A 16,209-nucleotide genomic window follows, 5' to 3' on the forward strand; every position below is an offset into this window, starting at 1 on the left:
GCAGCTGATTGATCTCTCTCATCGATGTTTCTGGCTCTCTATCCCTCTCCCTTCTTCTCTGTAAAAAATCAATAAAATATATTAAAAAAAGAAAAAAAAATGAAAACAAACAAACAAACAAACAAAAAAAACTAAAGAAAACACAGCAATAGTCAATATTTGTTGTATACAATGCAAATTAGCAGCTGGAGGTAATTCACAATTTGAACATTAGATTCTGCTACATTCCTTTTGATTTCAAAATATCATTGCAAAACCTGGTTTTAGATCCCTCTGATAAAAAAGTAAGCACTAGAGGAGAACCAAGATGGCGGCATAGGTAAACACTGGAGTTTGCTGCCTCGAACAACCACTTCAAAAATACAACTAAAAGATGGAAAGGACATCATCCAGAACCACAGGAAGGCTGGCTGAGTGGAAATTCTACAACTAGAAGGAAAGAGAAAAGCATACCGAGACTCAGAGGAGGGACAGTGCGGAAGTAAAATACTAAGGTGCGGAGTGCATGTGGAGCGGGCTGGCGGCTGAGGGCGCAGTTGTCGTTTTCGAGGGAGTCTCAGGCTCTGAGCTCCAGTCCTGGGCGAGTCTCTAGGGACCCAGACTCATACGGGAGAAGTGGGACTGTCTGGCATCGGTCAGAACCCGAGGGCAGCTTTCTCTCCGAGGGGCTTGCAGCGATTACCGGGACACTGAGAAGCAGAGCCTCTGAGGGCAAGACTGAGAGCAGCCATAACTGCTAGCCCTGCCCTGTTGATCCCGTGGGACCCGCCCCACCCAAGCCCTGCAGGGAGGCTTTTGCTGGATAGCCGCAGGCAAAGGCTAGATTAGCACCTCCCTAGAGATCCAGGAGCCAGGAAGCCAGAGGTCAGAGTGGGACCATCCAGTTTGCAGCTTCTGGAACCATAAAAGACACACTCAGGGGGCAGACTCAGTGAGCACCAAAGCCCCATTGAAGCAAGTCTTGCCCCAGAGAGGTGTCTCCAGCACTGAAGTTCTCCCACTGCAGACACAGCTGATTCTCACAATCAAGGCTTAATTACAACAAGACTGTGCACAAAGCCCACAAGGGGCTGCACCAAGAGTGTCTACCTCAGGTAATTGGGACACTTAGCACAGAAAGGCACTCTATCGACGCAGCGAAGCATAAAAAAATGCCAAGACAAAGAAACAGGTCACAAATGACAGAAATGGAGGAAAGCAAACTGCTGGATATAGAGTTCAAAACCACACTTTTAAGGTCTTTTTTTTTATATTATTGCTTAAATTATTACAAAGGGTATTACATATGTGTCCTTTTTTTTTTTTTTTTTTTTTTTTTTTTTACTTTTAAGGTCTTTAAAGAACTGTCTAGAAGCTGCTGATAAATTTAGTAAGGCCCTCAAAAAGACTGGTGAGACCGCCGATAAATGTAGTGAGATCTTCAAAAAATCTAGTGAGACCCTTGATGTTGTGATAAAGAACCAACTAGAAACTGAGCATACACTGACTGAAATAAAGAATATTATACAGACTCCCAACAGCAGACCAGAGGATCGCAAGAATCAAGTCAAAGATTTTTAATACGAAGAAGCAAAAAACACCCAACCGGAAAAGCAAAATGAAAAAAGAATCCAAAAATACGAAGATAGTGTAAGGGGCCTCTGGGACAGCTTCAAGTGTACCAACATCCGAATTATAGGGGTGCCAGAAGAAGAGAGAGAGCAAGATATTGAAAACCTATTTGAAGAAATAATGACAGAAAACTTCCCCTACCTGGTGAAAGAAATAGACTTACAAATCCAGGAAGCCCATAGAATCCCAAACAAAAAGAATCCAAAGAGGACCACACCAAGACACATCATAATTAAAATGCCAAGAGCAAAAGACAAAGAGAGAATCCTAAAAGCAGCAAGAGAAAGAAAATCAGTTACCTACAAGGGAGTACCCATACGACTGTCAGCTGATTTCTCAACAGAAACTTTGCAGGCCAGAAGGGAGTGGCAAGAAATATTCAAAGTGATGAATACCAAGAACCTACAACCAAGAGTACTTTATCTAGCAAAGCTATCATTCAGAAGTGAAAGCCAGATAAAGAGCTTCACAGATAAAAAAAGCTAAAGGAGTTCATCATCACCAAACCAGTATTATATGAAATGCTGAAAGGTATCCTTTAAGAAGAGGAAGAAGAAGAAAAAGGTAAAGATACAAATTATGAACAACAAATACACATCTATCGACAAGTGAATCTAAAAATCAAGTGAATAAATAATCTGATGAACAGTATGAACTGGTGATTGTAATAGAATCAGGGACATAGAAAGGGAATGTACTGACTATTCTTGGGGAGGAAAGGGGTGTGGGGGTGCGGGAAGAGATTGGACAATAATCGTGCACCTATGGATGAGGACAGTGGGTGGGGAGTGAGGGCGGAGGGTAGGGTGGGAACTGGGTGGAGGGGAGTTATGGTGGGAAAAAAGAGGAACCAATGTAATAATCTGAACAATAAAGATTTAATTTAAAAAAAAAGTAAGCACTATGTGAAAATCAGCACAGAACAGGAAATGGGAGTAGCAGTGTTGGATTCCAAGGTTTGAGAAGTTGTGCAGTCTCCAACAGGCACATCAATTCCTTTAGTAACTATTTGTGGCTATTTAAGAAAAAAAATTAAATTTTTTTCCTTCCAACTTGTGTATGTTGTTTTTAAAAAATGTTTACTAAATTGTCATGAACCAACTACTTAAAAAGCAAACTCTTCGGTATTTCTTTTGACCTAGGGTTGCTATAAAAAAACTGTTGAGATAATAATCTCATTATAAACTAAGAAATTGGTAACCTCCGGCCGGAGTGCTGAAAATAGACCAAAATGGTCATAAAGGAATAGAGCAACAATTTTCAACCGATGTGCCGAAAAAATTTTTTAAAGCATGCCATACATGACTATTTAGCCAGGGCTACTGACTTCTTTTCCCTTAGATTGTCAAATAAAAAAATGACAAGGGCCAACACAACAACAGCTGTCTGGTGTGAATGAATCAAAATTATGTCTATTTTTTTAGTCAGATCAGCAAAATATATATTTTTTGATATGCCACAGAATTTTAGGAACTAGTGTACGTGTGCCATGAGATGAAAAAGGTTGAAAATCACTGGGATAGAGCATGGGGCCTTCGCTTGAGATGACTATAAAAACTAATAAACAGAGTCACTTTTGAGTCAGAACTGTTTGCGCAGGGGAACTCCCTTGTATGTCTTAGTCCTCAAACTCCTGAAATGTTAAAACTGGCAAAATAACCTTTGGATTAAAGAAACATTGTATCCCAAACAACTGTTTCTGTAGATAAGAAGAAAGCAGATATTATGACTGCAGGCCTAAAAAACATTCTTTAGAATTAACATCACTGTATTAGCTGAGCTGCACCTAAAGAAATTCCTTCTATTTGTGTATTTGCTTCCGTTTCCTTTTCTCACCAACACCATTTCCTTTCACCTACTATTTGGGTTCCTGCATGAATCAGTGCTTCCTGAATAGCTATTCTTTTGGATCTCAAATGCTTGTTTGCTTATTATTATTTCCAAATTATAAAAGGAAGTTTATCTAGAAAGTTACAGAGATAGTAGGAGTGAGCCCACTGGGCTTTGTGGATTCAGGAAACAAGTTACAGCGGCAAAAGAAGGGCCCCTGGAGCAAAGGAGAGAGAAGGGTAAAGTTACAGCATCTGGGGAGAAGTAGAGGTGGAAGGGAAAACAGGGCATGCTCCGAGAGGGACAGCCACGGGCTTATTATTTTATTTTATTTTATTTTTTAGAAATTGCTTCTGCATGTGGCAGCTGCTTCTTTGTTATTTTTATTTTTTTAATCCTCACTTGAGGATATTTTCCCATTGATTTTTAGAGAGAGTGGAAGGGAGAGGGAGAGACAGAGAGAGAAACATCAATGTGAGAAAGACACATGGATTGGTTGCCTCCTGCATGCACTCTGATTGTTTTCCATTGCTGGGAGCCTGCAACCGAGGTATGTGCCCTTGACCGATATTGAACCTGGGACCCTTCAGTCCGCAGGCTGATACTCTATCCCAGTGATGGTGAACCTATGACATGCGAACTCATTTTTTTGGTTGATTTCTCTTTGTTAAATGGCATTTAAATATACAAAATAAATATCAAAAATATAAGCCTTTGTTTTACTATAGTTGCAAATTTCAAAAAAATTTCTGTATGTGATACGGCACCAGAGTTAAGTTAGGGTTTTTCAAAATGCTGACATGCCGAGCTCAAAAGGTTCGCCATCACTGCTCTATCCACTGAGCAAACTGGCTAGGGCCTATTATTTAAAAAAAATTTTTTTTTAATTGATTTCAAAGAAGAAGGGAGAGGGAAAGAGAGATAGAAACAACAACAATGAGAGAGGATCACTGATCGGTTGCCTCCCGTATGCCCCCCACTGAGGTTTGAGCCCTAGGCATGTACCCTGACCGGGAATGGAACCCTGACCTCCTGATTCATAGGTCAATGCTCAACCACTGAGCCAAACCGGTTGGGCTGGCCTATTATTTTTAAGTTAACATGGCCTAAATAGAAAGAATAGACATTTTCTAGTTTTGACCACTAACTATCTGCTATACACCAGGGTTCGTAGTGCAGCAGATGCCCACAAACACAGAACACCTGAATCCGTACTATTTAAAGGTCAAAACCTGTGAGGACAGCAGTAAGAGATGTAAATAAACCATAGTTAGGGTTAGGACAGGATCCAAGGTAGGTTTTAACGCAACCTAGAGCCTGGGTCCTCGTGTTGAATAGACCAAGATAAAGATGTGGCTTGAGAAGACCTGCTGGACCTTGTCGGGTAGACTCCCCTCTGGGTCATAGGTGAAATTGAGGTTGAAGAGATTGGGGCTTCAAGTGAAACTTGGCACTCGGGCCTCGAATTGGCCAGGAGAGGGAGCAGAACACTGGTTGCTGAACTTGAATTCAGAATAAAATATGTTGTGTAGTTCTGAAGGTTATACTACCTGACTAGGGAGGGGTCTGGTAAACTGTCCTTGCCTGTCAAATAACAGTATATTTCTTGGGTGACGGGAATGTTTATATATACTGCAGATTCTGTCCCATATGATGCTGTAGAATTACTATAGAAAATTGAGACTTGTCCCTGAATTTTCTTTTGTAGATATATTGTAGAGCATCTACTTTTGGTTTCTGTACACTAACTTTAGAGAATTAATTAAAACGAATTAAGTTTGCACTTTCTTTATTTTTTAAAAAATATATTTTTATTGATTTCAGAGAGGAAGGGAGAGGGAGAGATGAAAACATCAGTGATGAGAGAGAATCATGGATGGGCTGCCTCCTGTACACCCCCTTCTAGGGGGTCGAGCCCACAATCCCTAGCATGTGCCCTGGACCAGAATTGAACCCAGGACCCTTCAGTCCCCAGGCCAATGCTCTATCCACTGAGCCAAACCAGGTAGGGCAATAGCTATATTTTTACAAGAATGTTATATAGTTTGTTACATGAATCTTTCTCTAGTTATCTCAATTGCTTGGATCCAGTATTGTGTAAATCAAGGGATTGTCTGGTTTCCCATCTCATATCTTCGTGTTGAGGATCCAGGAATTCTTTCCCCTAAAAGTTTTATCATCTCCCCATCTGGGCCTAGATTTAGACCCAGATCCTGTAACCTCCAGGTCAGCAATGTTGACCCAGTTTCCTTTGTCCATGAAGGAACTCAGACACAGACTCACTTAATTTTCTTCTGGGATTGCACGATTTAAGATTTAAAATGTTCTCTTTTTAATCTCTCACGGTGTGCTGCAGACACCACCTGGAATGGGGTTACACTCAGTGGTTCTCAACCTTCCTAATGCCGCGACCCTTTAATACAGTTCCTCATGTTGTGGTGACCCCCCCAACCATAAAATTATTTTCGTTGCTACTTCATAACTGTAAGTTTGCTACTGTTATGAATCTTAATGTAAATATCTGATATGCTATATGTGTTTTCCAATGGTCGCGACCCACAGGTTGAGAACCGCTGGTACAGGGTACGGTTCATGGGCGAAGGGTGGGGGGTGTTGGCAGGGAGGGGAGCTCCCCCTCCTGGCTTCTAGCTGTCTTCCCACACAGTTTCCTTCTTGCTGGAAAACGGGGCGCTGCGGGCCGCGATAGGTGCAGGATGAAATGCTGGAGGTGCTGGGTGAGGCGGCGCGAGTAAGGGTCCAGCCCGGGGAAGAACTCAGGTTTACAACCCAGCCTCCAGCAATTGAATCTGGGTGTGTCACCATGGAGATGGGGCCGGCCCTCGTGCGTGGCTGCCATTGGCTGGGCACTCCCGGGCTGGGGATATAAGCCCGCGCCCGGCTTACAGTGCACTAACTGTGCGGGCCGAACCGGTGGCGGCAGCCCAGCTCAGCGGAGCAGAACCCTGCGCACAAGGGCAGACTCATCGGGAGAGCGTCCACGGGATCATGGAGAGCCGGTGAGGCGGGCACCAGGCCCGAGGAACCCCAAAGGCCCCTGGGGAGGGGAAATAGCTGTCACCGAGACCTGGAAACTTGGCACTCCGAGCCCGGAGGTGGCCGGGAGAGTGCCCTGGAGATGCAGAGGCCTGGCATGGAGCCGGGTGCCAGGGACAAAGCGACAGAGCAGTGGGGCGGCTCGCGCCGGCAGGGGCGCACGTGGGAATAGAGTTGAGGTGGCGCCACCAGAGCAGGGAGGGAACCGGTTAGGACCGTGCAGTCTGTACGGAAAGGAAGCCGGTGTCTGTGTGCGCGCGCGCGCGCACGCACACACGTTTGGGGTGTAAGTGTAGAGGGAGGCATGCCCTCATCCCCATGTGCTCTTCACAGATTCCCATTCTAGCGTCTAGGTCCAGCTGTAAGGTACTTTTTGTGCCCCTATCTAGAGTTCCTCCTTCAGAGGAGATACCGCTCACGTCACTCACCAACACAGCCTTTCCCTCCAAATTGGAGGTTCAATTAAGTTGGGGATGGAGTCTCCAAGGAGAAAAGGAAATCTTTATTTAGTGAATTGAGCAACAGGCCCTGCCCACTACCTTTGAAAACCCTTCTCTTTGCGTTGGTCCTGGAAAGACCAAGTTCTTCCCAGCGTTAGGGAGCACTGGCTTTTGCATGCCCCAGGCTCCAGGGTGTTCTTGGGGGACTGATGGCCAATGAGGAAGTCCTATAATCTGTGGCTAGACACGCTAGGTGTCTAGGGCTCGCTTCTTTCATTTCCTTTGCACCTCTTGGGGATGCTATTTGATGAACTTTTAACCATTTTATTGCTTCTCTTCTCCATCATCCCTTGCCCCAGTTCCATTGCCCTCACCCCTATCCCTTACCCAGCTACATTACTGGTGTATTGTAGAGCCATCTTGTTTTGAAGGCTCTTCTTTTGAAGGATAGGATTTCCTCTAGAGCAGCGGTTCTCAACCTGTGGGTCGTGGGGTTTGAACGACCCTTTCACAGGGGTCGCCTAAGACCATCGGAAAACACATATATAACTACGTATTGTTTTTGTGATTAATCACTATGCTTTAATTATGTTCAATTTGTAACAATGAAAATACATCCCGCATATCAGATATTTACATTACAATTCATAACAGTAGCAAAATTACAGTTATGAAGTAGCAACGAAAATAATTTTATGGTTGGGGGCCACCACAACATGAGGAACTGTATTAAAGGGTCTCGGCATTAGGAAGGTTGAGAACCACTGCTCTAGAGGCTTCCTTAGTTGTATTCAGCTCTATTGCACCTCAGTTTGACTTTTTTTTCCTCTTCAATCTTTGGTCTTTCCAGATGGGTGTGAGAATTGAACTGGACCTGCGAGAAAAAATTCTAGATTGATTTGGGTGGGACGGGGGGGGGGCGGGGGGGGGAGGGTTGAGGAATGTATGTGTTCTGGGTAAGGGTGTTTCCTTAGGTGTCTGAAGGGCAAAGGACCTTGGTGAAGAGAAGGCAAAATGGGAGGAGACTGGGAGGAGAACACAGCAGGGGGGAAAGTGGGAGAAAGGTTCAAGAGCTGTGGATCAGAAGCATGATTTATGAGTCATAGGTATTTGGAGCTTATTAGCAAAATTAATTAATTTTTAAACTGAGCCTGTAAGATAGGAGGGTCTCTTTACCCTCCTTGATTTGATTATTTCAACTATACGTCTGTGGACTCTGGTCCCTTCTTTAAATCTTTGTCATGAGGAGAGATATTAAACCTGAAAGCGATAGCAAAACTTAAGGTGGGGCTGGTGGTGGAAACATTAACTTTTGTCAGGCTTTCGAATGAATTTCATATCATACTTTCAGTGGGTCTGATTCAGAAAGAGGAGTGGGCAGGTGGGCGAGCTTAGTGTTGCCTTTCCTGAGCGAGAGGAGCCTCCAATCTGAGCCGCTCTTCGGCTAGCTGCTCTGTCCCCTGCCACCTCGGTGTACCTGCCAGCCTTTCTGTAGTAAAGGTCATTAGTCTCCGATGCCCTTGGTATGGGAGCAAAACTCATCTTGATTTTTTTTTTCTTTTGTTCTAGGTTCACATATGAAGATTACCAACATACTGCAGAATGGCTTCTGTCCCACACCAAACACCGACCTCAAGTGGCAGTGATCTGTGGTTCTGGCTTAGGAGGTCTGACTGATAAATTAACTCAGACCCAGATCTTTGACTACAGTGAGATACCGAACTTTCCCCAAAGTACAGGTACTGGCAAGGAGAGAGGGATGGGGCTGAGGGATATTGATGGGATTCTTTTTTAAAAAAAATCTTTTTTGTTGAAAGTATTACATATGTCACCTTTTCTCTCCCATTGACCCTTATACCCTGCCCCCTGCACCCCCACCCCATGCCTCTACCACTCTTTTGTCTGTGTCCATGTGTTATGCATATAAGTTCTTTGGTTAATCTCTTCCCACCCACCCCCACCTTCCTTCAGATTCGACATTGATTGGATTCTGATGGGAGAGCAATACTTCTGTGCCCAGACTTTTATAAGCAGGGGTGGGGAACATCAGGCCAGTGGGCTGTTTAAAGCCCATGAAATCATTTGGTCTGGCCCTGCCAAGGCATTAGGGGTGAGTTACTTAAATGTTTGACTAAATATAGCAGGCTCATTTTTTAAAAATATATATTTTATTGATTTTAGAGAGGAAAGGAGGGGGGGAGAGAGAAACATCAATGATGAGAGAGAATCATTGATTGGCTGCCTCCTGCATGCCCCCCACTGGGGATCGAGCCCGCAACCCAGGCATGTGCCCTTGGCCGGAATCGAACCCGGGACCCCTCAGTCCGCAGGCCGACGCTCTATCCATAGAGCCAAACCAGCTAGGGCAGCAGGCTCATTTTTAAGTTGATAATTTTGTATGGCCTCAAATGATGTTCTAAATATCCCAATGGCCTTGGGCAGAAAAAAAATTCCCCACCTCTGCTCTATAGCATGGGACAAAAGACAACTTGTAAGAGTAGAAAATAAACCACCATGAATCAGAATGACTTTAGAATGAAATTCCCCTAGAAGGATGGTCATAATAGGGCATGTGTGTCAATGGTAATAGATGATGACACATTTCCTATGCTTTAATGACTCAGCACTCCTTTAAAGCTCTACAACCCCTCCCCCATACACACTGTAGTCACCACATGCATACTCACACACCTACATCATATCTATTACTCTGCAGCTTACAGTAAATGGAGAAAGCCTTGCCTGTAACCTCCCATGACAAAGTCAGGCCTCCTCGGTCCTGTGTCCTCCTGCCATTTCTAATCTCCCCAGCTCTAGCTTCAGTCCTAGGATAAGGCACAGGCTAGAGCACAACAACAAATGGACACACAGACTACCATTTTCTTAAAATAAATATACAAATAGTCCATGAATACACAGAACCTAACACACTGGCCCTTTTGAGGGGGAAAAGGGCAGATGTCCCCTATGCACAGAGGGACCTGAGGATAACATACCCAGCATCCTAATAGCAGCTGGAAAGCTCTACAGCTAAGGCTTACAAAAGGGCCAAGTGAAACAGAGGCAAGTTTCAAGTCAGGTACAAGGGTAGCTTATTGGTTTACTTATTAATTTTTCAGATAATTAACTTCTGTTGGTTAATATAATACTTATTTGGATTTCTACCTTCCTCTTTTCCCTGGAGAGTTATGATTTTTTTAAAAATATATTTTATTGATTTTTTTACAGAGAGGAAGGTAGAGGGATAGAGAGTTGGAAACATCAGATGAGAGAGAAACATCGATCAGCTGCCTCCTGCACACCCCCAGCTGGGAATGTGCCCGCAACCAAGGTACATGCCCTTGACCGGAATCGAACCTGGGACCCTTTAGTCCCCATGCCGACGCTCTATCCACTGAGCCAAACCGGTTAGGGCAAGAGTTATGATTTTTAACAGATATAAAGAATGTTTTTAGTGATTTTAGAGAGAGGAGAAGGGAGAGGGATAGAAAGATAGAAACATCCATGGGAAAGAAACATCAATCAGGAATCAAACCAGTGACCTCTTGGTTCTGGGTCAATGCTCAGTCACTGGCCATCTTGCCCAGATGATGAAACAGATTTTTCAAACCCTTTGGAGGAAGACTGGGAGGCCAGAGCAGGAAGGTGGGAATGGGGGTTGGAGAAGGAAATACTAAAAAGAGAGATGGAGAGCAACATTTTGTAAGGGAGACAGCAGTGACATTGGCTCCACCTACCACTTCCATCTGCAGTGAGAAGAACACTGTACTAAGTAATAAGGGGATTCATTTTTTAAGCTTTATCAACTTATTTATATTCCACTTGAGTTTTCCTAAGTCTCACGTATGTTCTATTACCGGTAATTTTAAAAAAAAATTAAACTTCTCTATTTCTGAATATCTCTCAACTCTTCCCCTTGGTTTTGGTTCCTCTCCCAGACCATCCATTTTTTAAAAGATAAGTTGGCCATGTTCATTAGAGGAGAAATGTCAGATAAAGAAAATGGTAATGATGGTTATTACACCTGTGTGGGAGTTATTTCTGCATTCCCACGCCCCATCATGGGCATGTGCTCCCACGGGACAGTTTGGGAGTCCTACTGGAGAAGACGTTGTGTGGGTCCAAACTCAGCTCCTTGCCCTTATGTAGTAGCCTCTTTAGGAAGCAGAATATACTATGAGCTTCCTTTCAGGAGTGAAGATGCATACAGTTTAGTTCAGGTAATAAATAGGAATACATACTTTGAGAATTTTGGGAAAGCGGTCTATTGCATTAATTATTACCCAATTATTCTATTTTTTGCTCACTTTTGTTCTTTTACCAGATGGCTTTCTCATTCTTTGGAAATTTCTTTAAAAAAAACTCCCCCCCCCTCCTTTTATATATGTTCACATTGAACATCCTTACCCCCATAGTTCTAATCTTTGAATGTACTTATGTATTTATTTGTAAGTTTATGATTAATTTCTATCTCCAGTAGACCTAAATTTCTGAAAGTGAACGTAATATCTTCTTTTGCTTAATTATATCCTCACATGTTGAGCAGGTGCTCAATGTTGTATGAAAACACCATCCCATTCATTTCCCTTTCTTTCTTTGTATTCAGTGCCAGGTCATGCTGGTCGACTGGTGTTTGGGGTCCTGAATGGCAGAGCCTGTGTGATGATGCAGGGCAGGTTCCACATGTATGAAGGCTACCCAGTCTGGAAGGTAAATTGGGGACATCAGTCTGGGTTGGATCTACATTACAGGGGTGGGCAAACTTTTTGACTCGAGGCCCACAATGGGTTCTTAAACTGGACCGGAGGGCCGGAACAAAAGCATGGATGGAGTGTTTGTGTGAACTAATATAAGTTCAAAGTAAACATCATTACATAAAAGGGTACGGTCTTTTTTTTTTTTTTAGTTTTATTCATTTCAAACAGGCCGGATCCAGCCCGCGGGCCGTAGTTTGCCCATGGCTGGTCTAGAAGAAAGGGAGAGAGCTCTCTATCCCACTTTATTGCCTAACTACCTGAGCTAGGCAGATTTTTGGTTCCCTCCTTTCATGATGTATAGCATGCATATCTGAATAGTGGATTGGTGAGATTTTAAAGAACACTTTCTGATCTTTTATCTTTTGCTTCTAAGGTGACATTCCCAGTGAGGGTTTTCCATCTTCTGGGTGTGGACACCCTAGTGGTCACCAATGCAGCTGGAGGGCTCAACCCCAAGTTTGAGGTTGGAGATATCATGCTGATCCGTGATCACATTAACCTGCCAGGTCTCTGCGGTGAGAACCCTCTCATAGGGCCCAACGATGAAAGGTAATTATTTTGCTCCTTTGTTTATACATGGGGGAGTGGTGGTGCAAGGACTTGTCTGAAAGAGAGCTCATTGTATTCCATTAATCTGAGATAATCCAACCTGTGCCCTAGGTTTGGAGTTCGTTTTCCTGCCATGTCTGATGCCTACGACCGGGAGATGAGGCAGAAGGCTCACAGTACCTGGAAACAAATGGGAGAGCAGAGAGACCTACAGGAAGGCACCTACGTTATGGTGACAGGCCCCAGCTTTGAGACTGTGGCAGAATGTCGTATGCTGCAGAAGCTGGGTGCTGATGCTGTTGGTGAGAAGGGATACTTGGCTAGAGGCTTGAAGAGGGAGGGATCTGGTAGAGAAGGGAAGGAGTAAAAGATTATAGACCTGATAGTGGATTGAGAGAAGATCTGACTTGAGAAAGATTGAATTTCTAGAAAGTGATTTCTAGAAAGGTATTACGGTGGTGAAGTTTGATGTGTTATAGCATCAAACCTCCCCACTCAGCATCAAGGGCTTAAACAGCTGTAATGCTAATGACCTGTACTTGATTTGATAACTGTAAAGATTATTCTAACAAATGTCATAGTCACCTTCTGTACTTCTGGCTGGAAGATGGAGCTGCATCATTTGAACTGACTTCAAAATGACCACAGACAGTTATAGATTAGGTTAAACGGTGAGGAAAAGAGTCATTTAAGGATCCTGACATGTGGCTTTCCTTTCTCTCCATCAGGCATGAGCACAGTACCAGAAGTTGTAGTTGCAAGGCACTGTGGACTTCGAGTCTTCGGCTTCTCCCTCATCACTAACAAGGTCATCATGGATTATGAAAACCTGGAGAAAGCCAACCACGAGGAAGTACTAAATACTGGGAAACAAGCTTCGCAGAAATTGGAACAGTTTGTCTCCATTCTTATGGCTAGCATTCCACTGCCTGACCGTGCCAGTTAACCAACCCCGGAGTGGCCTGGCCCTCCACATTATGGGACCCACGTAGCTGCTACCTACTTTGGACCCCTGCCGAGGTGACATGCCTCTGGAGTTAGATAGTGGCAGAAAGGAGAGGAAGACCCCTATCCTTCACTTTCCCCACTTCTCCCACCAGACCCTTCTGGTGCCTAGTGCTCTTTGGCTCAACTGTCTTCTCGTAACAGTTTTCACTTCCATTATTTTCAAGAGCTGGAGCCCAAGCCAAACCCTACTACACATCCATGAACGTTCCCAGGATTTGACTCGGGCTACTGACTTGGATACAGTAATAGTTGCTGCTAGCTTTCTGAGATAATGCTTTCACATTCCTGGGGATTTAGTTCTACTTCCCATAAAGCACTGGAGACCACACCGGGACCAGCTCAATACCTCTTGGACCTTAATACTACCATATTTTGAGAATAAAGAGAAAGATGAAATAATTTATTTTTATTTTTTGTGCAATTTGGGATAAGGCTGGGGCACAGGCCAAGATTGGCATAAAAGGCTGTGAGAGCACATGTCTTGTGAGACTATCTGCTTCTCAGACAAGTAGCTAAGGACTGAGATGATGTATGTAAATTAAGGAAAGGTTGAAGAAAAGGCAAGACGATGAAAATAGAGAAAGATGTTAGAAAATGGTAAGGAAGGGCTAACTTATGGTCTATAAAGGCCACTTACTTCCCTCAGGCCAATCTTGCCTCTGTCCCTTGCCTTCTGAATGTTTTCCTGTTTATACTCATGAATATCTGAATTATCTTACTGATTTCCACTCTGTTCCATTGTTGCCAGTTCCTTGTTAAGCCCTAGTTATATTTCCTCTTGATTTCCTTCTCTCCATTACTCCAGCTTCTTTCATAATTAATAGCAACTGTACTCTTCTTCAATCCATTCTGACAATGCCGTGGCAAATACCCCTTTACTAACCTGCCAGCCACTTGACTGCTGATTAGTTTTGTCAACCCCAGGTAACTTGAGTTGGCTTTTACTTAACTTCTATTTGAGCACTTTCTTTTCTCCCGTTGCTCACATTCTGGGCTCTAGTCTTTCTCTTCATTTGTGCTTAGTCAGAACCTCTCTGTGACGCAGCAGCCAGACATAGCCCCTTTTTTGGATCATTGCACTGTTTGTGCTTATCAGCTTGCAGTTAGCTGGCTGGCATGTTTGACAACCACACTATATTCCTAGCCTATTTGCCTTTTGAGAAAGGATAGGGCTGGATGAGCCTCTAATGATGACATTTCAATTAGTAGTAAAATATGGAAGAAGCATTTTGGATGGAAAGCTTTTGAAAACTCTTTCACATAGTGTTAAATTAAGAATATAAAAATGGCTTTTCCTTAAGTGCCTATTCTTTTCTATTTTTCAATTACAGTTGACATCCAATACTATTTTGTATTAGTTTCTGGTGTATAGCACAGTGGCCAGACAGCCATAGAATTTATGAAGTGGTCCCCCTGATAATTTAAGTACTTGGCACCATAGATAGTTATTACAATATTATTGACTATATTACCTGTGCTGCACTTTATATTCTCATGACTATTTTGTAACTACTAATTTGTACTTCTTCTTTTTAAAAAAATACATTTTTATTGATTTTAGAGAGGAAGGGAGAGGGAGAGAGAGATAGAAACATCAATGATGAGAGAGAATCATTGATTGGCTGCCTCCTGCATGCCCCCAACTGGGGATTAAGCCCACAACCTGGGCATGTGCCCTTGACTGGAATCAAACCCAGGACCCTTCAGTCCACAGGCCAGTGCTCTAGCCACTGAGCCAAACCAGCTCGGGCCAATTTGTACTTCTTAATCCTTTCACCTTGTTTACCCAGTCCACCAACCCCCGCTCCCCTCTGGCAACCATAAATTTGTTCTTTGTATCTATGAGGCTGTTTCTGTTTCATTTGTTCATTTATTTTGTTCTTTAGATTCCACATAGAAGTAGAATTTGTCTTCCTCTGACTTATTTCATTTAGCCTGATACCCTCTAGGTCAGTGGTTCTCAACCTTCTGGCCCTTTAAATACAGTTCCTCATGTTGTGACCCAACCATAAAATTATTTTCGTTGCTACTTCATAACTGTAATGTTGCTACTGTTATGAATTGTAATGTAAATAGCTGATATGCAGGATGGTCTTAGGCGACCCCTATGAGAGGGTCGTTCAACCGCCAAAGGGGTCGCGACCCACAGGTTGAGAACCGCTGCTCTAGGTCCATCCAGGTCACAAGTGATGAGATTTCACTCTTTTTTTATGAGTGCCCTACAGTCTTAAGAGAGATACATTGGTAAAACCATTAACTGTTAATATAAGACGGTATAAAATAGGTACAAGTCACATGTGATGGGAGCCCAAAGGACGGAGAGATTGTATACGTTGGACTATGAGAACTGGTTTAGTGAAAGTTTTATAGAAAACTTTGAGTTCAGTCTAGGGCGGAAGCGAGGAAGAGGATTTCACCCCAGGGTGAGAAAAGCACAGAGCTATGAAAAGTACTAGGCATGTTCGTGGGGCATTGTCACCACAGGTGTGACTGGAACAGAGGACAGGAGAGGCTCTAGTGCAGCGGTTCTCAATCTGTGGGTCGCGACCCCTTTGGGGGTCGAACCACCCTTTCACAGGGGTCACCTAAGACCATCGGAAAACACATATATAATTACATATTGCTTTTGCGATTAATCACTATGCTTTAATTATGTACAATTTGTAACAATGAAATTGGGGGTCACCACAACATGAGGAACTGTATTAAAGGGTCTCGGCATTAGGAAGGTTGAGAACCACTGCTCCAGTGAGATGTGGGCAGACAGCTATTTGGAGACCAGAGGAGGGCTGCATTTGGTGATTGGCTTAAATTTTTTTTTTAATCCTCACCCCAAAATATGTTTATTTTATTTAATTTTTCAAAAATATATATTTTATTGATTTTTTACAGAGAAGAAGGGAGAGGGATAGAGAATTAGAAACATCGATGAGAGAGAAACACCCATCAGCTGCCTCCTG

The 16,209-nt window shown here is 43.3% G+C and overlaps 1 protein-coding gene across 1 annotated transcript; it reads left to right on the forward strand.

Moving 5' to 3' along the window:
• The first annotated feature begins 6,341 nt into the window (after nucleotides 1-6,341).
• Nucleotides 6,342-15,094, forward strand: PNP (purine nucleoside phosphorylase). Its single transcript, XM_070425868.1, has 6 exons — nucleotides 6,342-6,458; nucleotides 8,505-8,674; nucleotides 11,542-11,645; nucleotides 12,066-12,241; nucleotides 12,353-12,543; nucleotides 12,970-15,094. Exons 1-6 carry the CDS (start codon nucleotides 6,448-6,450, stop codon nucleotides 13,185-13,187), a joined length of 870 nt encoding a protein of 289 aa, XP_070281969.1. The 5' UTR covers nucleotides 6,342-6,447; the 3' UTR covers nucleotides 13,188-15,094.
• Nucleotides 15,095-16,209: the final 1,115 nt, after the last annotated feature.

This window comes from Myotis yumanensis, unplaced genomic scaffold, assembly GCF_028538775.1.
Source record: "Myotis yumanensis isolate MYYU_CA2020_CCGP unplaced genomic scaffold, mMyoYum1.0.hap1 SCAF_1, whole genome shotgun sequence".
Lineage (NCBI taxonomy): Eukaryota > Metazoa > Chordata > Mammalia > Chiroptera > Vespertilionidae > Myotis > Myotis yumanensis.

Excerpts from the sequence above, each read along its gene's own strand:
- PNP (XM_070425868.1), top strand. Across the intron at positions 11,646-12,065 it reads AAGGCTACCCAGTCTGGAAG|GTGACATTCCCAGTGAGGGT; the intron begins GTAAATTGGGGA and ends TTTGCTTCTAAG. Across the intron at positions 12,242-12,352 it reads ATAGGGCCCAACGATGAAAG|GTTTGGAGTTCGTTTTCCTG; the intron begins GTAATTATTTTG and ends CCTGTGCCCTAG.